The 25,280-nt window shown below is 41.0% G+C and overlaps 1 protein-coding gene across 3 annotated transcripts in view; it reads right to left on the bottom strand.

Annotated features, from left to right (window-relative positions):
* spg (dedicator of cytokinesis spg) overlaps nt 1-25,280 on the bottom strand; it is a 392,951-nt gene that overhangs the window by 91,893 nt on the left and 275,778 nt on the right. For all 3 annotated transcript variants that reach the window (XM_071687033.1, XM_071687034.1, XM_071687035.1), the window contains 2 exons: nt 5,410-5,604; nt 3,797-3,946 (listed from right to left, as the gene is read on the bottom strand). In XM_071687033.1, the coding sequence (XP_071543134.1) occupies nt 3,797-3,946; nt 5,410-5,604 (345 nt within the window). The remainder of the gene's footprint in view (nt 1-3,796; nt 3,947-5,409; nt 5,605-25,280) is intronic.

Raw genomic sequence — 25,280 nt, 5'->3', positions numbered from 1 at the left:
ATTACTAAGACAAAATCAACTAGATAATCAAGCTTATTCACTGTAGTTCTGCTGAGTGCATCATGCATCACAAACTCTACATGAACTGTTACATTACATAACTGTTTCCTGTCACAAGAAAACTTGAGATACAATAATTAAATACTAATACCCATGCAGCGTTTAATCTTACTATTTTCATTTCATTATACTTAGTCGTCTCCCGCGTTAGCGAGATAGTGCAACGAAAGACAAAAGAATGGCCCAACCCACCCACATACACATATATATACATATACGTCCACACATGCATATATACATACCTATACATTTCAATGTATATATATATATACATACACAGACATATACATATACACACATGTACATAATTCATACTTGCTGCCTTTATCCATTCCTGTCGCCATCCCGCCACACATGAAATGACAAACCCCTCCCCCCACATGCGAGCGAGGTAGTGCTAGGAAAAGACAACAAAGGCCACATTCATTCACACTCAGTAGGCCACATTCATTCACAGTCAATCTCTTGCTGTCGTGTATAATGCACCGAAACCACAGCACCTTTTCCACATCCAGGCCCCACAGAACTTTCCATGGTTTACCCCAGATGCTTCACATGCCCTGGTTCAATCCACTGACAGCACGTCGATCCCGGTATACAACATCGTTCCAATTCACTCTATTCCTTGCATGCCTTTCACACTCCTGCATGTTCAGGCCCCAATCACTCAAAATCTTTTTCACTCCATCTTTCCACCTCCAATTTCATCTCCCACTTCTCCTAGTTCCATCCACCTCTGACACATATATCCTCTTTGTCAATATTTCCTCACTCATTCTCTCCCTGTGACCAAACTATTTCAATACACCATCTTCTGCTCTCTCAACCACACTCTTTTTTATTACCACACATCTCTCTTACCCTTTCATTACTTACTCGATCAAACCACCTCAAACCACATACTGTCCTCAAACATCTCATTTCCAACACATCTAACCTCCTCCGCACATATATATCTATAGCCCACGCCTTACAACCATATAATATTGATGGAAACACTATTCCTTCAAACATACCCATTTTTGCTTTCCGAGATAATGTTCTTGCCTTCCACACATTTTTCAACACTCTCAGAACTTTCGCCCACTTCCACACCCTATGATTCACTTCTGCTTCCATAGTTCCATCCGCTGCCAATTCAACTCCCAGATATCTAAAACACTTCACTTCCACCAGTTTTTGTCCATTCAAACTTACCACCCAATTGACTTGTCCCTCAACCCTACTGCACCTAATAACCTTGCTCTTATTCACATTTACTCTCAGCTTTCTTCTTTCACACACTTTACCAAACTCAGTCACCAGCTTCTGCAGTTTCTCACACGAATCAGCCACCAGCGCTGTATCATCAGCGAACAACAACTGACTCACTTCCCAAGCCCTCTAATCCACAACAGACTGCATACTTGCCCCTCTTTCCAAAACTCTTGCATTCACCTCCCCAACAACCCCACACATAAACAAATTAAACAACCATGGAGACTTCATGCACCCTGATGCAAACCAACATTCACTGAGATCCAATCACTTTCCTCTCTTCCTGCTTGTACACATGCCTTACATCCTTGATAAAAACTTTTCACTGCTTCTAACAACTTGCCTCCCACACCATATATTCTTAATACCTTCCACAGAGCATCTCTATCAACTCTAACATATGCCTTCTCCAGATCCATAAATGCTACATGCTAATCCATTAGCTTTTCTAAGTATTTCTCACATACATTCTTCAAAGCAAACACCTGATCCACACATCCTCTACCACTTCTGAAACCACAATGCTCTTCCCCAATCTGTTGCTCTGTACATGTCTTCACCCTCTCAATCAATACTCTCCCATATAATTTCCCTTGAATACTCAACAAACTTATACCTCTGTAATTTGAGCACTCACCTTTATCCCCTTTGCCTTTGTACAATGACACTATGCATGCATTCTGCCACTCCTCAGGCACCTCACCATAAGTCATACATACATTAAATAACCTCACCAACCAGTCAACAACACAGTCACCCCATTCTTTAATAAATTCCACTGCAATAACATCCAAACCCGCTGCCTTGCCAGCTTTCATCTTCCACAAAGCTTTTACTACCTCTTCTCTGTCTACTAAATCATTCTCCCTAATCCTCTCACTTTGCATACCACCTCGACCAAAATACCCTATATCTGCCACTCTATCATCTAACACATTCAACAAACTTTCAAAATACTCACTCCATCTCCTTCTCATATCACCACTACTTGTTATCACCTCTCCATTAGCCCCTTTCACTGATGTTCCCATTTGTTCTCTTGTCTTACGCACTTTATTTACCTCCTTCCAAAACATCTTTTTATTCTCCCTAAAATTTAATGATATTCTCTCACCCCAACTTTCATTTGCCCTCTTTTTCACCTCTTGCACCTTTCTCTTGACCTCCAGCCTCTTTCTTTTACACATCTCCCAGTCATTTGCACTATTTCCCTGCAAAAAATCATCCAAATGCCTCTCTCTCCTCTTTCACTAATAATCTTACTTCTTCATCCCACCACTCACTACCTTTTCTAATTTCCCCACCTCCCATGCTTCTCGTGCCACAAGCATCTTTAGCGCAAGCCATCACTGCTTCCCTAAATACATCCCATTCCTCTCCCACTCCCCTTACGTCCTTTGCTCTCACCTTTTTCCATTCTGCACTCAGTCTCTCCTGGTACTTCCTCACACAGGTCTCCTTCCCAAGCTCACTTACTCTCACCACTTTCTTCACCCAACATTTTCTCTTCTTTTCTGAAAGCCTCTACAAATCTTCACCTTCGCCTCCACAAGATAATGATCAGACCTCCCTCCAGTTGCACCCCTCAGCACATCAACATCCAAAAGTCTCTCTTTCACACGCCTGTCAATCAACACGTAATCCAATAACGCTCTCTAGCCATCTCTCCTACTTACATAAGTATACTTATGTATATCTCTCTTTTTAAACCAGGTATTCCAAATCACTCGTCCTTTTTCAACACACAAATCTATAAGCTCTTCACCATTTCCATTTACAACACTGAACACCCCCTGTACACCAATTATTCCCTCAATTTCCACATTACTCACCTTTGCATTCAAATCACCCATCACTATAACCCGGTCTCGTGCATCAAAACTACTAACACACTCACTCAGCTGCTCCCAAAACACTTGCCTCATGATCTTTCCTCTCATGCCCAGGTGCATATGCACCAATAATCACCCATCTCTCTCCATCCACTTTCAGTTTTACCCATATCAGAGTTTACTTTCTTACACTCTATCACATACTCCCATCACTCCTGTTTCAGGAGTAGTGCTACTCCCTGCTCTTGTCCTCTTACCAACCCCTGACTTTACTCCCAAAATATTCCTAATCCACTCTTCCCAGTTACCCTTGAGCTTATTTTCTCTCACAGCCAAAACATCCAGGTTCCTTTCCTCAAACATACTACCTATCTCTCGTTTTTTTCTCATCTTGGTTACATCCACACACATTTAGACAGCCCAATCTGAGCCTTCAAGGAGGATGAGCACTCCCCGTGTGACTCCATCTTCTGTCTCCCCTTTTAGAAAGTTAAAATACAAGGAGGGGAGGGTTTCTAGCTCCCATCCCCTTTAGTCGCCTTCTACGACACGTGAGGAATGCGTGGGAAGTATTCTTCCCCCCTATACCCAGGGAGAGATTTAATCTAATAACCTATATCATTCCTTTGATTCTTATCAAAACTCACCTGAATATACTGGCCATCTGATGACCGTATACTGTCATCTGGAGGAGTGTTGTGAGAGAGCATTTTTGCCTGAGGAAATTCTGTTTGAATCCGCTGTGTAAATGCCCCAATCTGCTCGTACTCCAAGCCTCGGTAAATGAATACTTTATTCTGAAGCAAAGAAAAAGCCAAACATCAGTACACTAATCTATCTACAAAATTTAATGAAGAACCCGTTTTATGTAAAGTTTGCTGGGTTGTTCATACTCTATACTGGCCTTAAATGCATCTAAGTAGGTCTATACTTACACGATTCTTCTTCTAAAACTGAAAAAAAAAAAAAAATGCAGGATATACAAAAAGTATAGATGGAAACATACTATAACACAGTGTCTCACATTCAGAGAATACATAACTTTCTAGAGATACAATACCTAAGTAAGAGAAGAAATATCAATGAAATAATATTAGGTGAGGTTAAGGTGATACAAATATGTTTGATGACTGTATCATTGAAGGTTGCAACACAGGAGTGTGGTAATGCAAGAACAGGAAGTGGAAAGAGAGGAAAAGCAAGGTAGAATGAAGACCTCAGAAAGTTTATACATGAGAAAAAGAGTCCAAAAGATGTTAAATCTTCCAATTTTTTTTTGATGAACTAAAAGACAAAGGCAGCAGAAATAAAAAGTCTTAAATAAAAAACAAGCTACTCTGGAGAATGTTAACATTGAACAGGATAAATCCAAGAGTAAAAAAAGTTATAAGATAACAAGCAGGTGCAGAACACAAGTCTTTAATAAAAATTTGGCATGTACTGAAAGTCTGGATGACTATTTGCAATAAAAGGAATAAAACTGTATGAGGTGAAGAAAAAATTTAAAGAACTGCTTGGGGCTAATGAACAACATGAGGTGGATACTGACTGAGCATGATCAATGGTCAAGAGCAAAAGGTAGGTATACATATATTTATAACATATAAATAAAAAATCCAGGCCTTGGAAATGAGTTACTTGAGAGGAGCATGTAGTATAACTAAATGGAATATGAAATGAAGAAAGTAATGAGGGTAAGTAAGACAGATTAGGTATGGCAGGGAATGCAAATGGAATGAATTGTGAAGCGGCAAAGTGGGTGAAATGTAATACTATGAGCTGGTTTGGACATGTGGAAAGAATGCAAGGTGGGAGGATTATAAGGAGAGTGTATGACAATACAATGAAAGGTGTAGGTGTGAGAAGACCACATGTGACTTGGGGAAATAGAGTGGAAGAGTACTGGAGGGATAGATATAGGGGAATTATGCGTGGAATGGTGTACACAAAGGAGGCACACAAGGAGAGGTTTAAGTGGAGAATCTTCTGCTGTGGCCACTCACATGATGGGAGTTTCCAATGGGAAATTGGTGTCTGAAATACAAATCAAAAGCATAAAAAACTCCAATCTTTTCCAGTCTACTTTGCCACACTATTAAACAAGCTGGAAGAACTGTATCACAACAGACAACAATTGACCACTGTTTAAACTGAAGGATTTCTTTCTAATGTTCTTTTCTATCATTTGCAAATTACATAGATGCTATTGCAAAATAAATAATCATGCATTTCTACTAGAACACACTTCTGTAATACTTGCCCTGACAAACAATGGAAGTCCAAGGCCATAGAATCCAACTCGGAAGTACTCGTGGTCATAGCGCTTACCACTAAGAATCTTCTCATAAAATGATGCTTGTCTTTTTAATACGTCACTCAGTTTCTGGTAGTCAAAAAGGCGAGTGCGATACTGAGTTGCCAATTCCTCTAAGAGTGGAATCCCTTGTTCCCAGCACTAGAAGATGAAAATTAATGTAACACAAACAGGAACTGAATATCATGAATGTAGTTTTTGGTACAGGCTGGAACAAACTGTGGATAATATAACGGATATAGAAGGTTTAAAGTTCTTTTAAATTATGCAACAGTGACAGGTACATGAAATTTTCTGTTGGATGCCAAACTTTAAATGTGTCTGAAGGGAATGGATATATCTGACCATCATGATGTAATAAAGGTGAAGTCTAAACCATATCCCCATGAAAATTATAGGGGTGAGGGTCAAGTCAATTGGGAGGTGAGTTTGAATGGAGAAAAACTGGAGGAAGTGAAGTGTTTTAGATATCTGGGAGTGGATCTGTCAGCGGATGGAACCATGGAAGCGGAAGTGGATCATAGGGTGGGGGAGGGGGCGAAAATTTTGGGAGCCTTGAAAAATGTGTGGAAGTCGAGAACACTATCTCGGAAAGCAAAAATGGGTATGTTTGAGGGAATAGTGGTTCCAACAATGTTGTATGGTTGCGAGACGTGGGCTATGGATAGAGATGTGCGCAGGAGGATGGATGTGCTGGAAATGAGATGTTTGAGGACAATGTGTGGTGTGAGGTGGTTTGATCGAGTAAGTAACGTAAGGGTAAGAGAGATGTGTGAAAATAAAAAGAGCGTGGTTGAGAGAGCAGAAGAGGGTGTTTTGAAATGGTTTGGGCACATGGAGAGAATGAGTGAGGAGAGATTGACCAAGAGGATATATGTGTCGGAGGTGGTGGGAACGAGGAGAAGAGGGAGACCAAATTGGAGGTGGAAAGATGGAGTGAAAAAGATTTTGTGTGATCGGGGCCTGAACATGCAGGAGGGTGAAAGGAGGGCAAGAAATAGAGTGAATTGGAGTCATGTGGTATACAGGGGTTGACGTGCTGTCAGTGGATTGAAGCAAGGCATGTGAAGCGTCTGGGGTAAACCATGGAAAGCTGTGTAGGTATGTATATTTGCGTGTGTGGACGTGTGTATGTACATGTGTATGGGGGGGGGGGGTTGGGCCATTTCTTTCGTCTGTTTCCTTGCGCTACCTCGCAAACGCGGGAGACAGCGACAAAGTATAAAAAAAAAAAAAAAAAAAAAATTTCTAATAATAGTCCATATCATATTCAGGGAGGGGAAGGCATCATGATCACCAATTTGATTTATCATCTAATATCAAACAATCTAATAAAACCATGTAAGCCTTCAAAGAACATGAAAACTGTGGGTGGTAATTTGGAGATATACACAATGGAACAGAATTCACTGTTATACTAAAGCAACCTGGATTAGGTTTGTTGAGACCTGGTTAAGTTTCAACCAAAAAATTAAGTAAATAAAATGTAGAGGAAAAGTACGTTGGTTTATATTATCCCTGTGGTCAGTGTCAAAATACTGCAATGAAAATCATACCCTTCTGAAATCAAGTATCACTAAATACTGATGTAAGAAAATCTCAACCTTAGTAGAAATACACTTCTTGTTCTGACTGGTGATTTTCAGTTCTGCATTATTTCAATATTTGTATAATATGAAGCAAATGCCATCCAACATCATGCTGCACTTGAAATAGAAACATAAACATTAGATGGTCTAGTATAAATGTGGATGTATCAAAACGATGACAACTTATAAACTGCTCTGATTAAGTTTTCCAAAAAACACAAAATGCCAAGATAGCACATGATATGAATGTATTTCTGGGGAACTGATACCCAGTGAAGTATTCTCAACTCTACTGTAAACTAATCTGAACTAAAATAATCTCAACATAAGTCTTATGTGAATCAAGCTAAACTAACCTAACCTAATCTAACCAACAATATGTAGGTGAAGTTACTGTAGGTGAAGTTACTGTACATTAAGTCTAACAGGCAATATCTACAAAATTGCTTTCATATGTCATACTACTGGTCCCTGCTGGGTCAGTGTTGTCACTTTCAATCAAAACACAGGAAAAAGATTTTCATGGGAAAGTGCCAGTCTTTTATAAAGTCCAGCAATGCTAAAGGTCTGTCACAACTACTTCAAAATCTTGTATGACTTCCCTTTTGTGGTCTCTAATCTCCATTTCCTTACCATTAAACATCTTCCCACTTTATCATAGTAATCAAAGAGATAAGGGTGATCATATATACCTTTGTGAGATTTTTCTTTTCTTTCTTTCAAACTGTTCGCCATTTCCCGCATTAGCGAGGTAGCGTTAAGAACAGAGGACTGGGCCTTTGAGGGAATACCCTCACCTGGCCCAATTCTCTGTTCCTTCTTTTGGAAAAAAAAAAAAAAAAAAAAAAAAAAAAAAAAAAAAAAAAATGAAAGAGTGTACCTCTGAACTTGCACCTCTGACTGATCATGTTTAATTTCTGTTTAAAAAATAGAAATTTTCTTAATTCTTGTTAGCATGCATTGGAATATCCCATCCCTATGAAGAGAGACTACTCAACAAACTCTTTTTTTTTTTTTTTTTTTCTTTTTTTGCCGCTGTCTCCCGCGTTTGCGAGGTAGCGCAAGGAAACAGATGAAAGAAATGGCCCAACCCACCCCCATACACATGCCTTGATTCAATCCACTGACAGCACATCAACCCCGGTATACCACATCGCTCCAATTCACTCTATTCTTTGCCCTCCTTTCACCCTCCTGCATGTTCAGGCCCCGATCACACAAAATCTTTTTCACTCCATCTTTCCACCTCCAATTTGGTCTCCCTCTTCTCCTCGTTCCCTCCACCTCCGACACATATATCCTCTTGGTCAATCTTTCCTCACTCATTCTCTCCATGTGACCAAACCATTTCAAAACACCCTCTTCTGCTCTCTCAACCACGCTCTTTTTATTTCCACACATCTCTCTTACCCTTACGTTACTTACTCGATCAAACCACCTCACACCACACATTGTCCTCAAACATCTCATTTCCAGCACATCCATCCTCCTGCGCACAACTCTATCCATAGTCCACGCCTCGCAACCATACAACATTGTTGGAACCACTATTCCTTCAAACATACCCATTTTTGCTTTCCGAGATAATGTTCTCGACTTCCACACATTCTTCAAGGCTCCCAGAATTTTCGCCCCCTCCCCCACCCTATGATCCACTTCCGCTTCCATGGTTCCATCCGCTGCCAGATCCACTCCCAGATATCTAAAACACTTCACTTCCTCCAGTTTTTCTCCATTCAAACTCACCTCCCAATAGAATTGACCCTCAACCCTACTGTACCTAATAACCTTGCTCTTATTCACATTTACTCTTAACTTTCTTCTTTCACACACTTTACCAAACTCAGTCACCAGCTTCTGCAGTTTCTCACATGAATCAGCCACCAGCGCTGTATCATCAGCGAACAACAACTGACTCACTTCCCAAGCTCTCTCATCCCCAACAGACTTCATACTTGCCCCTCTTTCCAAAACTCTTGCATTCACCTCCCTAACAACCCCATCCATAAACAAATTAAACAACCATGGAGACATCACACACCCCTGCCGCAAACCTACATTCACTGAGAACCAATCACTTTCCTCTCTTCCTACACGTACACATGCCTTACATCCTCGATAAAAACTTTTCACTGCTTCTAACAACTTGCCTCCCACACCATATATTCTTAATACCTTCCACAGAGCATCTCTATCAACTCTATCATATGCCTTCACCAGATCCATAAATGCTACATACAAATCCATTTGCTTTTCTAAGTATTTCTCACATACATTCTTCAAAGCAAACACCTGATCCACACATCCTCTACCACTTCTGAAACCACACTGCTCTTCCCCAATCTGATGCTCTGTACATGCCTTCACCCTCTCAATCAATACCCTCCCATATAATTTGCCAGGAATACTCAACAAACTTATACCTCTGTAATTTGAGCACTCACTCTTATCCCCTTTGCCTTTGTTCAATGGCACTATGCACGCATTCCGCCAATCCTCAGGCACCTCACCATGAGTCATACAAACATTAAATAACCTTACCAACCAGTCAACAATACAGTCACCCCCTTTTTTAATAAATTCCACTGCAATACCATCCAAACCTGCTGCCTTGCCGGCTTTCATCTTCCGCAAAGCTTTTACTACATCTTCTCTGTTTACCAAATCATTTTCCCTAACCCTCTCACTTTGCACACCACCTCGACTAAAACACCCTATATCTGCCACTCTATCATCAAACACATTCAACAAAACTTCAAAATACTCACTCCATCACCTTCTCACATCACCACTACTTGTTATCACCTCCCCATTAGCACCCTTCACTGAAGTTCCCATTTGCTCCCTTGTCTTACGCACTTTATTTACCTCCTTCTAGAACATCTTTTTATTCTCCCTAAAATTTAATGATACTCTCTCACCCCAACTCTCATTTGCCCTCTTTTTCACCTCTTGCACCTTTCTCTTGACCTCCTGTCTCTTTCTTTTATACATCTCCCACTCACTGGCATTTTTTCCCTGCAAAAATCGTCCAAATGCCTATTTAAATTTATCATACCTAATCGCTGTCTCCTACATCAGCAAGGTAGTGCAAAGAAACAAACAAAAGAATGGCCCAACCCACCCATATACACCTACACATGCACATATACATACCTACACATTTCAATGTATATATACATATACATACACATATATACACATGTACATATTCATACTTGCTGCCTTCATCCATTCCCGTCGCCACCCTGCCACACATGAAACAGCACCCGCCTCCCCTAGTGCATGCGCGAGGTAGCGCTAGGAAAAGACAACAAAGGCCACATTCGTTCACACTCAGTCTATAGCTGTAATGTGTAATGCACTGAAACCACAGCTCCCTTTCCACATTCAGGCCCCACAAAACTTTCCATGGTTTACCCCAGACACTTCACATGCCCTGCTTCAATCCATTCACAGCAAGTTGCTTCTGGTATACCACATTGTTCCAATTCACTCTATTCCTTGCATGCCTTTCACCCTCCTGTGTGTTCAGGCCCCGATTGCTCAAAATCTTTTCACTCCATCGTTTCACCTCCAAGTTGGTCTCCCACTTCTCCACGTTCCCACTACCTCTGACAGGTATATCTTCTTTGTCACTCTTTCCTCACTCATTCTCTCCATATGAACAAACCATCTAAATACACCCTCTTCTGCTCTCACCACCACACTCTTATCAACACACATCTCTCTTCCCCTTTCATTATTACTCGATCAAACCACCTCACACCGCATATTGTCCTCAAACATTTCATTTCCAACACATCTACCCTCCTCCGCACAACCCTATATATAACCCATGCCTCACAACCATATAACATTGTTAGAACTACTATTCCTTCTGACATACCTATAATCATTCTCCAAGATAACATTCTCACCTGCCACATATTCTTCAACACTCCCAGAACCTTCGCCCCCACCCCATCCTGTGACTCACTTCTGCTTCCATGCTTCCATCTGCTGCTAATTCCAATCCCAGATATCTAAAACATTTCACTTCCTCCAGTTTTTCTCCATTCAAACTTACCTCTCAATTAAATTGTCCCTCAACCCTACTGAACCCAATAACCTTACTCTTATTCACACTTACTCTCAATTTTCTTTTTCACACACTTTACCAAACTTAATTATCAATTTCTGCAGTTTCCTACCTGAATCAGCCACCAGCGCTGTATCATTAGCAAACAAAAACTGACTCCCTTCCCAAGCCCTCACATCCACAACAGACTTCACTCTTGCCCCTCTCTCCAAAACTCTTGCATTCACCTCCCTAACAACCCCATTAATAAACAAATTAAACTGCTATGGAGACATCATACATCCCTGCTGCAAACTGACATTCAAAGGGAACCAATCACTTTCCTCTCTTCCCACTTGTACACATGCCTTACGTCCTTGATAAAAACTTTTCACTGCTTCTAGCAACTTACCTCCCACACCATATACTCTTAATACCTTCCACAAAGCATCACTATCAACTCTATCTTAGGCCTTCTCCAGATTCATAAATTCTACATACAAATCCATTTGTTTCTCTAAGTATTTCTCATATACATTCTTCAAAGCAAACACCATACATCCTCTACCAATTCTGAAACCACACTGCTCTTCCTCAATCTGATGCTCTGTATTTGCCTTCACCCTCTCAATCAATACCCTCCCATATAATTTCCCAGGAATACTCAACAAACTTATACCTCTGTAATCTGAACACTCACCTTCATCCCCTTTGCCTTTATGAAATGGCACTTTGTATGCATTCCAACTATCCTCATGCACTTCACCATGAACCATACATACACTGAATATCCTTACCAACCAGTCAACAACAGTCACCCCCTTTTAATATATTCCACTGCAATACCATCCAAACCCACCGTCTTGCTGGCTTTCATCTTCCACAAACTTTCACTAACTCTTATCTGTTTACCAAACCATTCTCCTTGACCCTCTCACTTAGAACACTATCTTGACCAAAACACCCTATACCTACCACTCTATCATCTAACATATTCAGCAAACCTTCAAAATACTCACTCCATCTACTTTTCATTTCACCACTACTTGTTATTACCTCCCCATTAGCCCCCTTCACCAATGTTCCCATTTGTTCTCTTGTCTTACGCACTTTATTTTTCTCCTTCCAAAACATCTTTTCATTCTCCCTAGAATTTAATGATACTCTCTCACCCCAACTCTCATTTGGCCTCGTTTTCACCCCTTGCACCTTTTTCTTGACCTCCTGCCTCTTTCTTTTATACATCTCTCAGTCATCTGCCCTATTTTCCTGCAAAATTTGTCCAAAAGCCTCTGTCTTTCACTAACAATCTTACTTCTTCATCCCACCACTCCCTACCCTTTCTAATTTGCCCACCTCCCACCTTTCTCATTGGGTGTTTTGGTCAAGGTGGTGTGTGAATTGAGAGGGTCAGGGAGAATGGTTTGGTAAACAGAGAAGAGGTAGTGAAAGTTTTGCTGAAGATGAAAGCCAGCAAGGTGGTGGGTTTGGATGGATTGCAATGGAATATATTAAAAGGTGGTGACTGTGTTGTTGACTGGTTGGTAAGGATATTCAGTGTATGTATGGTTCATGGTGAAGTGCATGAGGATTGACAGAATGCATACATAGTGCCATTGTATAAAGGCAAAGGGGATAAAAGTGAGTGTTATAATTACAGAGGTATAAGTTTGCTGAGTATTCCTGGGAACTTATATGGGAGGGTATTGATTAAGAGGGTGAAGGCATGTACAGTGCATCAGATTGGGGAAGAGCAGTGTGGTTTCAGAAAAGGTAGAGGATGTGTGGACCAGTTGTTTGCTTTGAAGAATGTAAGTGAGAAATACTTAGAAAAGCAAAGGGATTTGTATGTAGCATTTATGGCTCTGGAGAAGGCATATGATAGAGTTGATAGAGATGCTCTGTTGAAGGTGTTAAGAGTATATGGTGAGGGAGGTAAGTTACTAGAAGCAGTGAAAAGTTTTTATCGAGCATGTAAGGCATGTGTATGAGTAGGAGGAGAGGAGAGTGATTGGTTCCCAGTGAATATTGGTTTGTGGCAGGGGTGCATGATGTCTCCATGGTTGTTTAATTTGATTATGGATGAGGTTCTTAAGAGGGTGAATGCAAGAGTTTTGGAGAGAGATATGAGTATGCAGTCTGTTGTGGATGAGAGGACTTGGGAAGTGAGTCAGTTATTGTTTGCTAATGATACAGTGCTGGTGGCTGATTCGAGTAAGCAATTGCAGAAACTGGTGACTGAGTTTGGTAAAGTGTGTGAAAGAAGAAACCTGAAAGTTAATGTGAATAAGAGCAAGGATATTAGGTTCAGTAGGGTTGAGGGACAAGTCAATTGGGAGGTAAGTTTCAATGGAGAGAAATTGGAGGAAGTGAAGTGTTTTAGAAATCTGAGAGTGGATTTAGCAGTGGATAGAACCATGGGTGCAGAAGTGAGTCACAGGGTGGGGGAGGGGCCGAAGGTTCTGGGAGCGTTGAAGAACGTGTGAGTCGAAAACATTATCTCGGAGAGCAAAATTGGGTTTGTTTGAAGGAATAGTGGTTCCAACAATGTTATATGGTTGTGAGGCATGGGCTATAGATAGGGTTGTGCAGAGGAGAGTGGATGTGATGGAAATGAGAAGTTTAAGGGCAATATATGATGAGGTGATTTGATCGAGTAAGTAATGTAAGGGTAAGAGAGATGTGTGGTAACAAAAAGAGTGTGGTTGAGAGAGCAGAAGAGTGTATTGAAATGGTTTTGTCACATAGAGAGAATGAGTGATGAGAGATTGACAAAGAGGATACATGCATCAGAGGTGGAGGGAATGAGGAGAAGTGGGAGACCAAATTGGAAGAGGAAGGATGGAGTGAAAAAGGTTTTGAGCAATCGGGGCCTGAACATACAGGTGGGTAAAAGGTGTGCAAAGAATAGAGTGAATTGAAATGATGTGGTATACCGGGTTGGATTGAACCAGGGCATGTGAAGCGTCTGGGGTAAACCATGAAAAGTTTTGTGGGGCCTGGATGTGGGAAGGAAGCTGTGGTTTCGATGTATAAAACATGACACCTAGAGACTATGTGTGAACGAATTTGGCCTTTGTTGTCTTTTCCTAGCGCAACCTCACACACATGCGAAGGGAGGGGGCTGTGCCATTTCATGTGTGGGAGGGTGGCAACGGGAATGAAGGTAGCATGTATGAATATGTATATCTATACGTTAAAATGTATAGATATGTATATGTGCATGTGTGGGCGTTTATGTATATACATGAATATGTGGGTGGGTTGGTCCATTCTTTCATCCATTTCCTTGTGCTACCTTGCTAATGCAGGAGACAGTACTGCTGACTGGTTGGTAAGGTTCTTTAATGTATGTATGACACATGGTGAGGTGCCTGAGGATTGGCGGAATATTTGCATAATGCCATTGTACAAAGGCAAAGGGGATAAAAGTGAGTGCTCAAATTACAGAGGTATAAGTTTGTTGAGTATTCCTGGAAAATCATATGGGAGGGTATTGATTGAGAGGATGAAAGCATGTACAGAGCATCAGATTGGGGAAGAGCAGTGTGGTTTCAGAAGAGGTAGAGGATGTGAGGATCAGGGGTTTGCTTTGAAGAATGTATGTGAGAAATAATTAGAAGAGCAAATGGATTTGTATGTGGCTTTTATGGATCTGGAGAAGGTATATGCTACAACTGATAGAGATGCCCTGTGGAAGGTATTAAGAATATATGGTGTGGGAAGCAAGTTGTTAGCAGCAGTGAAAAGTTTTTATCGAGGATGTAAGGCAGGTGTGTGTGTAGGAAGAGAGGAAAGTGATTGGTTCTCAGTGAAAGTAGGTTTGTGGCAGGGGTGTGTGATGTCTCCATGGTTGTTTAATTTGTTTATGGATGGGCTTGTTAGGGAGGTGAATGCAAAAGTTTGGGAAAGAGGGGCAAGTATGCAGTCTGTTGTGGATGAGAGAGCTTGGGAAGTGAGTCAGTTGTTTGCTGATGATACAACGCTGGTGGCTGATTCATGTGAGAAACCGCAGAAGCTGGTGACTGTGTTCGTAAAGTGTGTGAAAGAAGAAAGTTGAGAGTAAATGTGAATAAGAGCAAGGTTATTAGGTACAGTAGGGTGGAGGGTCAAGTCAATTGGGAGGTAAGTTTGAATGGAGAAAAACTGGAGGAAGTGAAGTGTTTTAGATATGGGAGTGGATTTGGCAGCAGATGGAACCATGGAAGCAGAAGTGAATCATAGGGTGGGGGAGGGGGCAAAAATTCTGGGAGCCTTGAGGAATGTGTGGAAGTCGAGAACATTATCTCGGAAAGCAAAAATGGGTATGTTTGAAGGAATAGTGGTTCCAACAATGTTGTATGGTTGCAAGGCGTGGGTTATGGATAGAGTTGTGTGCAGGAGGGTGGATGTGCTGGAAATGAGATGTTTAAGAACAATATGTGGTGTGAGGTGGTTTGATCAAGTAAGTAATAATAGGGTAAGAGAGATGTGTGGTAATAAAAAGATTGTGGTTGAGAGAGCAGAAGAGGGTGTTTTGAAATGGTTTGGTCACATGGAGAGAATGAGTGAGGAAAGATTGACCAAGAGGATATATGTGTCAGAGGTGGAGGGAACAAGGAGAAGTGGGAGACCAAATTGGAGGTGGAAAGATGGAGTGAAAAAGATTTTGAGTGATCGGGCCTGAACGTGCAGGAGGGTGAAAGGTGTGCAAGGAATAGAGTGAATTGGAACAATGTGGTATACCGGGGTTGACATGCTGTCAATGGATTGAAATGGAAAGTTCTGTGGGGCCTGGATGTGGAAAGGGAGCTGTGGTTTCGATGCATTATTACATGACAGCTAGAGACTGAGTGTGAACGAATGGGGCCTTTGTTGTCTTTTCCTAGCGCTACCTCGCACACATGAGGGGGGAGGGGGGTGTTATTTCATGAGTGGCGAGGTGGCGATGGGAATGAATAAAGGCAGACAGTATGAATTATGTACACGTGTATATATGTACTTGTCTATGTGTGTATATATATGTATACGTTGGGATGTACGGGTATGTATATTTGCGAGTGTGGAAGTGTATGTATATACATGTGTATGTGGGTGGGTTGGGTCATTCTTTCGTCTGTTTCCTTACGCTACCTCGCTGATGCAGGAGACAGCGACAAAGTAAAATAAATAAAAATAAATAAATAAATAAAAAAATAAATAAATGTATAAAAGAAAGAGACAGGAGGTCAAGAGAAAGGTGCAAGAGGTGAAAAAGAGGGCAAATGAGAGTTGGGGTGAGAGAGTATCATTAAATTTTAGGGAGAATAAAAAGATGTTCTGGAAGGAGGTAAATAAAGTGCGTAAGACAAGGGAGCAAATGGGAACTTCAGTGAAGGGCGCAAATGGGGAGGTGATAACAAGTAGTGGTGATGTGAGAAGGAGATGGAGTGAGTATTTTGAAGGTTTGTTGAATGTGTTTGATGATAGAGTGGCAGATATAGGGTGTTTTGGTCGAGGTGGTGTGCAAAGTGAGAGGGTTAGGGAAAATGATTTGGTAAACAGAGAAGAGGTAGTAAAAGCTTTGTGGAAGATGAAAGCTGGCAAGGCAGCAGGTTTGGATGGTATTGCAGTGGAATTTATTAAAAAAGGGGTCACTGTATTATTGACTGGTTGGTAAGGTTATCTAATGTATGTATGACTCATGGTGAGGTGCCTGAGGATTGGCGGAATGTGCGCATAGTGCCATTGTACAAAGGCAAAGAGGATAAGAGCGAGTGCTCAAATTACAGAGGTATAAGTTTGTTGAGTATTCCTGGTAAATTATATGGGAGGGTATTGATTGAGAGGGTGAAGGCATGTACAGAGCATCTGATTGGGGAAGAGCAGTGTGGTTTCAGAAGTGGTAGAGGATGTGTGGATCAGGTGTTTGCTTTGAAGAATGTACGTGAGAAATACTTAGAAAAGTAAATGGATTTGTATGTAGCATTTATGGATCTGGAGAGGGCATATGATAGAGTTAATAGAGATGCTCTGTGGAAGGTATTAAGAATATATGGTGTGGGAGGCAAGTTGTTAGAAGCAGTAAAAAGTTTGTATCAAGGATGTAAGGCATGTGTACGTGTAGGAAGAGAGGAAAGTGATTGGTTCTCAGTGAATGTAGGTTTGCGGCAGGGGTGTGTGATGTCTCCATGGTTGTTTAATTTGTTTATGGATGGGGTTGTTAGGAAGGTGAATGCAAGAGTTTTGGAAAGAGGGGCAAGTATGAAGTCTGTTGGGGATGAAAGAGCTTGGGAAGTGAGTCAGTTGTTGTTCGCTGATGATACAGCACTGGTGGCTGATTCATGTGAGAAACTGCAGAAGCTGGTGACTGTGTTTGGTAAAGTGTGTGAAAGAAGAAAGTTAAGAGTAAATGTGAATAAGAGCAAGGTAATTAGGTACAGTAGGGTTGAGGGTCAAGTCAATTGGGAGGTAAGTTTGAATGGAGAAAAACTGGAGGAAGTAAAGAGTTTTAGATATCTGGGAGTGGATCTGGCAGTGGATGGAACCATGGAAGTGGAAGTGGATCATAGGGTGGGGGAGGGGGCGAAAATCCTGGGAGACTTGAAGAATGTGTGGAAGTCGAGAACATTATCTCGGAAAGCTAAAATGAGTATGTTTGAAGGAATAGTGGTTCCAACAATGTTGTATGGTTGCAAGGCGTGGGTTATGGATAGAGTTGTGTGCAGGAGGGTGGATGTGCTGGAAATGAGATGTTTGAGGACAATGTGTGGTGTGAGGTGGTTTGATCAGGTAAGTAACGTAAGGGTAAGAGAGATGTGTGGTAACAAAAAGAGTGTGGTTGAGAGAGCAGAAGAGTGTATTGAAATGGTTTTGTCACATAGAGAGAATGAGTGATGAGAGATTGACAAAGAGGATACATGCATCAGAGGTGGAGGGAATGAGGAGAAGTGGGAGACCAAATTGGAGGTGGAAAGATGGAGTGAAAAAGATTTTGTGTGATCGGGGCCTGAACATACAGGTGGGTAAAAGGTGTGCAAAGAATAGAGTGAATTGAAACGATGTGGTATACCGGGTTGGATTGAACCAGGGCATGTGAAGCGTCTGGGGTAAACCATGAAAAGTTTTGTGGGGCCTGGATGTGGGAAGGAAGCTGTGGTTTCGATGTATAAAACATGACCACAAGAGACTATGTGTGAACGAATTTGGCCTTTGTTGTCTTTTCCTAGCGCAACCTCACACACATGCGAAGGGAGGGGGCTGTGCCATTTTCATGTGTGGGAGGGTGGCAACGGGAATGAAGGTAGCATGTATGAATATGTATATCTATACGTTAAAATGTATAGATATGTATATGTGCATGTGTGGGCGTTTATGTATATACATGAATATGTGGGTGGGTTGGTCCATTCTTTCATCCATTTCCTTGTGCTACCTTGCTAATGCAGGAGACAGTACTGTTGACTGGTTGGTAAGGTTCTTTAATGTATGTATGACACATGGTGAGGTGCCTGAGGATTGGCGGAATATTTGCATAATGCCATTGTACAAAGGCAAAGGGGATAAAAGTGAGTGTTATAATTACAGAGGTATAAGTTTGTTGAGTATTCCTGGTAAATTATATGGGAGGGTATTGATTAAGAGGGTGAAGGCATGTACAGTGCATCAGATTGGGGAAGAGCAGTGTGGTTTCAGAAAAGGTAGAGGATGTGTGGACCAGTTGTTTGCTTTGAAGAATGTATGTGAGAAATAATTAGAAGAGCAAATGGATTTGTATGTAGCATTTATGGATCTGGAGAAGGTATATGCTACAACTGATAGAGATGCCCTGTGGAAGGTATTAAGAATATATGGTGTGGGAGGCAAGTTGTTAGAAGCAGTAAAAAGTTTGTATCAAGGATGTAAGGCATGTGTACGTGTAGGAAGAGAGGAAAGTGATTGGTTCTCAGTGAAAGTAGGTTTGTGGCAGGGGTGCATGATGTCTCCATGGTTGTTTAATTTGTTTATGGATGGGCTTGTTAGGGAGGTGAATGCAAAAGTTTGGGAAAGAGGGGCAAGTATGCAGTCTGTTGTGGATGAGAGAGCTTGGGAAGTGAGTCAGTTGTTTGCTGATGATACAACGCTGGTGGCTGATTCATGTGAGAAACTGCAGAAGCTGGTGACTGTGTTCGTAAAGTGTGTGAAAGAAGAAAGTTGAGAGTAAATGTGAATAAGAGCAAGGATATTAGGTTCAGTAGGGTTGAGGGACAAGTCAATTGGGAGGTAAGTTTGAATGGAGAAAAACTGGAGGAAGTAAAGAGTTTTAGATATCTGGGAGTGGATCTGGCAGTGGATGGAACCATGGAAGTGGAAGTGGATCATAGGGTGGGGGAGGGGCCGAAGGTTCTGGGAGCGTTGAAGAACGTGTGAGTCGAAAACATTATCTCGGAAAGCAAAAATGGGTATGTTTGAAGGAATAGTGGTTCCAACAATGTTGTATGGTTGCAAGGCGTGGGTTATGGATAGAGTTGTGTGCAGGAGGGTGGATGTGCTGGAAATGAGATGTTTAAGAACAATATGTGGTGTGAGGTGGTTTGATCAGGTAAGTAACGTAAGGGTAAGAGAGATGTGTGGTAACAAAAAGAGTGTGGTTGAGAGAGCAGAAGAGGGTGTTTTGAAAAGGTTTGGGCACATGGAGAGAATGAGTGAGGAAAGATTGACCAAGAGGATATATGTGTCAGAGGTGGAGGGAATGAGGAGAAGTGGGAGACCAAATTGGAGGTGGAAAGATGGAGTGAAAAAGATTTTGTGTGATCGGGGCCTGAACATGCAGGAGGGTGAAAGGAGGGCAAGGAATAGAGTGAATTGGAACAATGTGGTATACCGGGGTTGACGTGCTGTCAGTGGATTGAATCAGGGCATGTGAAGCGTCTGGGGTAAACCATGAAAAGTTTTGTGGGGCCTGGATGTGGAAAGGGAGCTGTGGTTTCGATGCATTATTACATGACAGCTAGAGACTGAGTGTGAACGAATGGGGCCTTTGTTGTCTTTTCCTAGCGCAACCTCACACACATGCGAAGGGAGGGGGCTGTGCCATTTTCATGTGTGGGAGGGTGGCAACGGGAATGAAGGTAGCATGTATGAATATGTATATCTATACGTTAAAATGTATAGATATGTATATGTGCATGTGTGGGCGTTTATGTATATACATGAATATGTGGGTGGGTTGGTCCATTCTTTCATCCATTTCCTTGTGCTACCTTGCTAATGCAGGAGACAGTACTGTTGACTGGTTGGTAAGGTTCTTTAATGTATGTATGACACATGGTGAGGTGCCTGAGGATTGGCGGAATATTTGCATAATGCCATTGTACAAAGGCAAAGGGGATAAAAGTGAGTGTTATAATTACAGAGGTATAAGTTTGTTGAGTATTCCTGGAAAATCATATGGGAGGGTATTGATTAAGAGGGTGAAGGCATGTACAGTGCATCAGATTGGGGAAGAGCAGTGTGGTTTCAGAAAAGGTAGAGGATGTGTGGACCAGTTGTTTGCTTTGAAGAATGTATGTGAGAAATAATTAGAAGAGCAAATGGATTTGTATGTGGCTTTTATGGATCTGGAGAAGGTATATGCTACAACTGATAGAGATGCCCTGTGGAAGGTATTAAGAATATATGGTGTGGGAGGCAAGTTGTTAGAAGCAGTAAAAAGTTTGTATCAAGGATGTAAGGCATGTGTACGTGTAGGAAGAGAGGAAAGTGATTGGTTCTCAGTGAATGTAGGTTTGCGGCAGGGGTGTGTGATGTCTCCATGGTTGTTTAATTTGTTTATGGATGGGCTTGTTAGGGAGGTGAATGCAAAAGTTTGGGAAAGAGGGGCAAGTATGCAGTCTGTTGTGGATGAGAGAGCTTGGGAAGTGAGTCAGTTGTTTGCTGATGATACAACGCTGGTGGCTGATTCATGTGAGAAACTGCAGAAGCTGGTGACTGTGTTTGGTAAAGTGTGTGAAAGAAGAAAGTTGAGAGTAAATGTGAATAAGAGCAAGGATATTAGGTTCAGTAGGGTTGAGGGACAAGTCAATTGGGAGGTAAGTTTGAATGGAGAAAAACTGGAGGAAGTAAAGAGTTTTAGATATCTGGGAGTGGATCTGGCAGTGGATGGAACCATGGAAGTGGAAGTGGATCATAGGGTGGGGGAGGGGGCAAAAATTCTGGGAGCCTTGAGGAATGTGTGGAAGTCGAGAACATTATCTCGGAAAGCTAAAATGAGTATGTTTGAAGGAATAGTGGTTCCAACAATGTTGTATGGTTGCAAGGCGTGGGTTATGGATAGAGTTGTGTGCAGGAGGGTGGATGTGCTGGAAATGAGATGTTTAAGAACAATATGTGGTGTGAGGTGGTTTGATCAGGTAAGTAACGTAAGGGTAAGAGAGATGTGTGGAAATAAAAAGAGCGTGGTTGAGAGAGCAGAAGAGGGTGTTTTGAAAAGGTTTGGGCACATGGAGAGAATGAGTGAGGAAAGATTGACCAAGAGGATATATGTGTCAGAGGTGGAGGGAATGAGGAGAAGTGGGAGACCAAATTGGAGGTGGAAAGATGGAGTGAAAAAGATTTTGTGTGATCGGGGCCTGAACATGCAGGAGGGTGAAAGGAGGGCAAGGAATAGAGTGAATTGAAACGATGTGGTATACCGGGGTTGACGTGCTGTCAGTGGATTGAATCAGGGCATGTGAAGCGTCTGGGGTAAACCATGGAAAGCTGTGTAGGTATGTATATTTGCGTGTGTGGACGTATGTATATACATGTGTATGTGGGTGGGTTGGGTCATTCTTTCGTCTGTTTCCTTACGCTACCTCGCTGATGCAGGAGACAGCGACAAAGTAAAATAAATAAAAAAATAAATAAATGTATAAAAGAAAGAGACAGGAGGTCAAGAGAAAGGTGCAAGAGGTGAAAAAGAGGGCAAATGAGAGTTGGGGTGAGAGAGTATCATTAAATTTTAGGGAGAATAAAAAGATGTTCTGGAAGGAGGTAAATAAAGTGCGTAAGACAAGGGAGCAAATGGGAACTTCAGTGAAGGGCGCAAATGGGGAGGTGATAACAAGTAGTGGTGATGTGAGAAGGAGATGGAGTGAGTATTTTGAAGGTTTGTTGAATGTGTTTGATGATAGAGTGGCAGTTTAGGGTGTTTTGGTCGAGGTGGTGTGCAAAGTGAGAGGGTTAGGGAAATGATTTGGTAAACAGAGAAGAGGTAGTGAAAGTTTTGCTGAAGATGAAAGCCAGCAAGGTGGTGGGTTTGGATGGATTGCAATGGAATATATTAAAAGGTGGTGACTGTGTTGTTGACTGGTTGGTAAGGTTCTTTAATGTATGTATGACTCATGGTGAGGTGCCTGAGGATTGGCGGAATATTTGCATAATGCCATTGTACAAAGGCAAAGGGGATAAAAGTGAGTGTTATAATTACAGAGGTATAAGTTTGTTGAGTATTCCTGGAAAATCATATGGGAGGGTATTGATTAAGAGGGTGAAGGCATGTACAGTGCATCAGATTGGGGAAGAGCAGTGTGGTTTCAGAAAAGGTAGAGGATGTGTGGACCAGTTGTTTGCTTTGAAGAATGTATGTGAGAAATAATTAGAAGAGCAAATGGATTTGTATGTGGCTTTTATGGATCTGGAGAAGGTATATGCTACAACTGATAGAGATGCCCTGTGGAAGGTATTAAGAATATATGGTGTGGGAGGCAAGTTGTTAGAAGCAGTAAAAAGTTTGTATCAAGGATGTAAGGCATGTGTACGTGTAGGAAGAGAGGAAAGTGATTGGTTCTCAGTGAATGTAGGTTTGCGGCAGGGGTGTGTGATGTCTCCATGGTTGTTTAATTTGTTTATGGATGGGCTTGTTAGGGAGGTGAATGCAAAAGTTTGGGAAAGAGGGGCAAGTATGCAGTCTGTTGTGGATGAGAGAGCTTGGGAAGTGAGTCAGTTGTTTGCTGATGATACAACGCTGGTGGCTGATTCATGTGAGAAACTGCAGAAGCTGGTGACTGTGTTCGTAAAGTGTGTGAAAGAAGAAAGTTGAGAGTAAATGTGAATAAGAGCAAGGATATTAGGTTCAGTAGGGTTGAGGGACAAGTCAATTGGGAGGTAAGTTTGAATGGAGAAAAACTGGAGGAAGTAAAGAGTTTTAGATATCTGGGAGTGGATCTGGCAGTGGATGGAACCATGGAAGTGGAAGTGGATCATAGGGTGGGGGAGGGGGCGAAAATCTGGGAGACTTGAAGAATGTGTGGAAGTCGAGAACATTATCTCGGAAAGCTAAAATGAGTATGTTTGAAGGAATAGTGGTTCCAACAATGTTATATGGTTGTGAGGCATGGGCTATAGATAGGGTTGTGCAGAGGAGAGTGGATGTGATGGAAATGAGAAGTTTAAGGGCAATATATGATGAGGTGATTTGATCGAGTAAGTAATGTTAGGGTAAGAGAGATGTGTGGTAACAAAAAGAGTGTGGTTGAGAGAGCAGAAGAGGGTGTTTTGAAAAGGTTTGGGCACATGGAGAGAATGAGTGAGGAAAGATTGACCAAGAGGATATATGTGTCAGAGGTGGAGGGAATGAGGAGAAGTGGGAGACCAAATTGGAGGTGGAAAGATGGAGTGAAAAAGATTTTGTGTGATCGGGGCCTGAACATGCAGGAGGGTGAAAGGAGGGCAAGGAATAGAGTGAATTGAAACGATGTGGTATACCGGGGTTGACGTGCTGTCAGTGGATTGAATCAGGGCATGTGAAGCGTCTGGGGTAAACCATGGAAAGCTGTGTAGGTATGTATATTTGCGTGTGTGGACGTATGTATATACATGTGTATGTGGGTGGGTTGGGTCATTCTTTCGTCTGTTTCCTTGCGCTACCTCGCAAATGCGGGAGACAGCGACAAAGTATAAAAAAAAAAAAAATATATATATATATATTATATATATATATATATAATATATATATATATAATATATATATATATATTATATATATATATATAATATATATATATATAATATATATATATATATTATATATATATATATAATATATATATATATATTATATATATATATATATTATATATATATATATAATATATATATATATAATATATATATATATAATATATATATATATAATATATATATATATATAATATATATATATATAATATATATATATATAATATATATATATATATAATATATATATATATAATATATATATATATATAATATATATATATATAATATATATATATATATATAATATATATATATATAATATATATATATATAATATATATATATATAATATATATATATATAATATATATATATATAATATATATATATATATATAATATATATATATATATATTATATATATATATATATTTTATTTATTATACTTTGTCGCTGTCTCCCGCATTTGCGAGGTAGCGCAAGGAAACAGACGAAAGAAATGTCCCCCCCATACACATGTATATACATACATCCACACACGCAAATATACATACCTACACAGCTTTCCATGGTTTACCCCAGACGCTTCACATGCCCTGCTTCAATCCATTCACAGCAAGTTGCTTCTGGTATACCACATCGCTCCAATTCACTCTATTCTTTGCCCTCCTTTCACCCTCCTGTGTGTTCAGGCCCCGATTGCTCAAAATCTTTTTCACTCCATCTTTCCACCTCCAATTTGGTCTCCCTCTTCTCCTCGTTCCCTCCACCTCCGACACATATATCCTCTTGGTCAATCTTTCCTCACTCATTCTCTCCATGTGACCAAACCATTTCAAAACACCCTCTTCTGCTCTCTCAACCACGCTCTTTTTATTTCCACACATCTCTCTTACCTTACGTTACTTACTCGATCAAACCACCTCACACCGCATATTGTCCTCAAACATTTCATTTCCAACACATCTACCCTCCTCCGCACAACCCTATATATAACCCATGCCTCACAACCATATAACATTGTTAGAACTACTATTCCTTCTGACATACCTATAATCATTCTCCAAGATAACATTCTCACCTGCCACATATTCTTCAACACTCCCAGAAGCTTCGCCCCCACCCCATCCTGTGACTCACTTCTGCTTCCATGCTTCCATCTGCTGCTAATTCCAATCCCAGATATCTAAAACATTTCACTTCCTCCAGTTTTTCTCCATTCAAACTTA

This window comes from Panulirus ornatus, chromosome 43 (genome assembly GCF_036320965.1).
Source record: "Panulirus ornatus isolate Po-2019 chromosome 43, ASM3632096v1, whole genome shotgun sequence".
Lineage (NCBI taxonomy): Eukaryota > Metazoa > Arthropoda > Malacostraca > Decapoda > Palinuridae > Panulirus > Panulirus ornatus.
The sequence above is the reverse complement of the archived record's forward strand: the minus strand, read 5'-3'. Positions and strand labels throughout refer to the sequence as shown.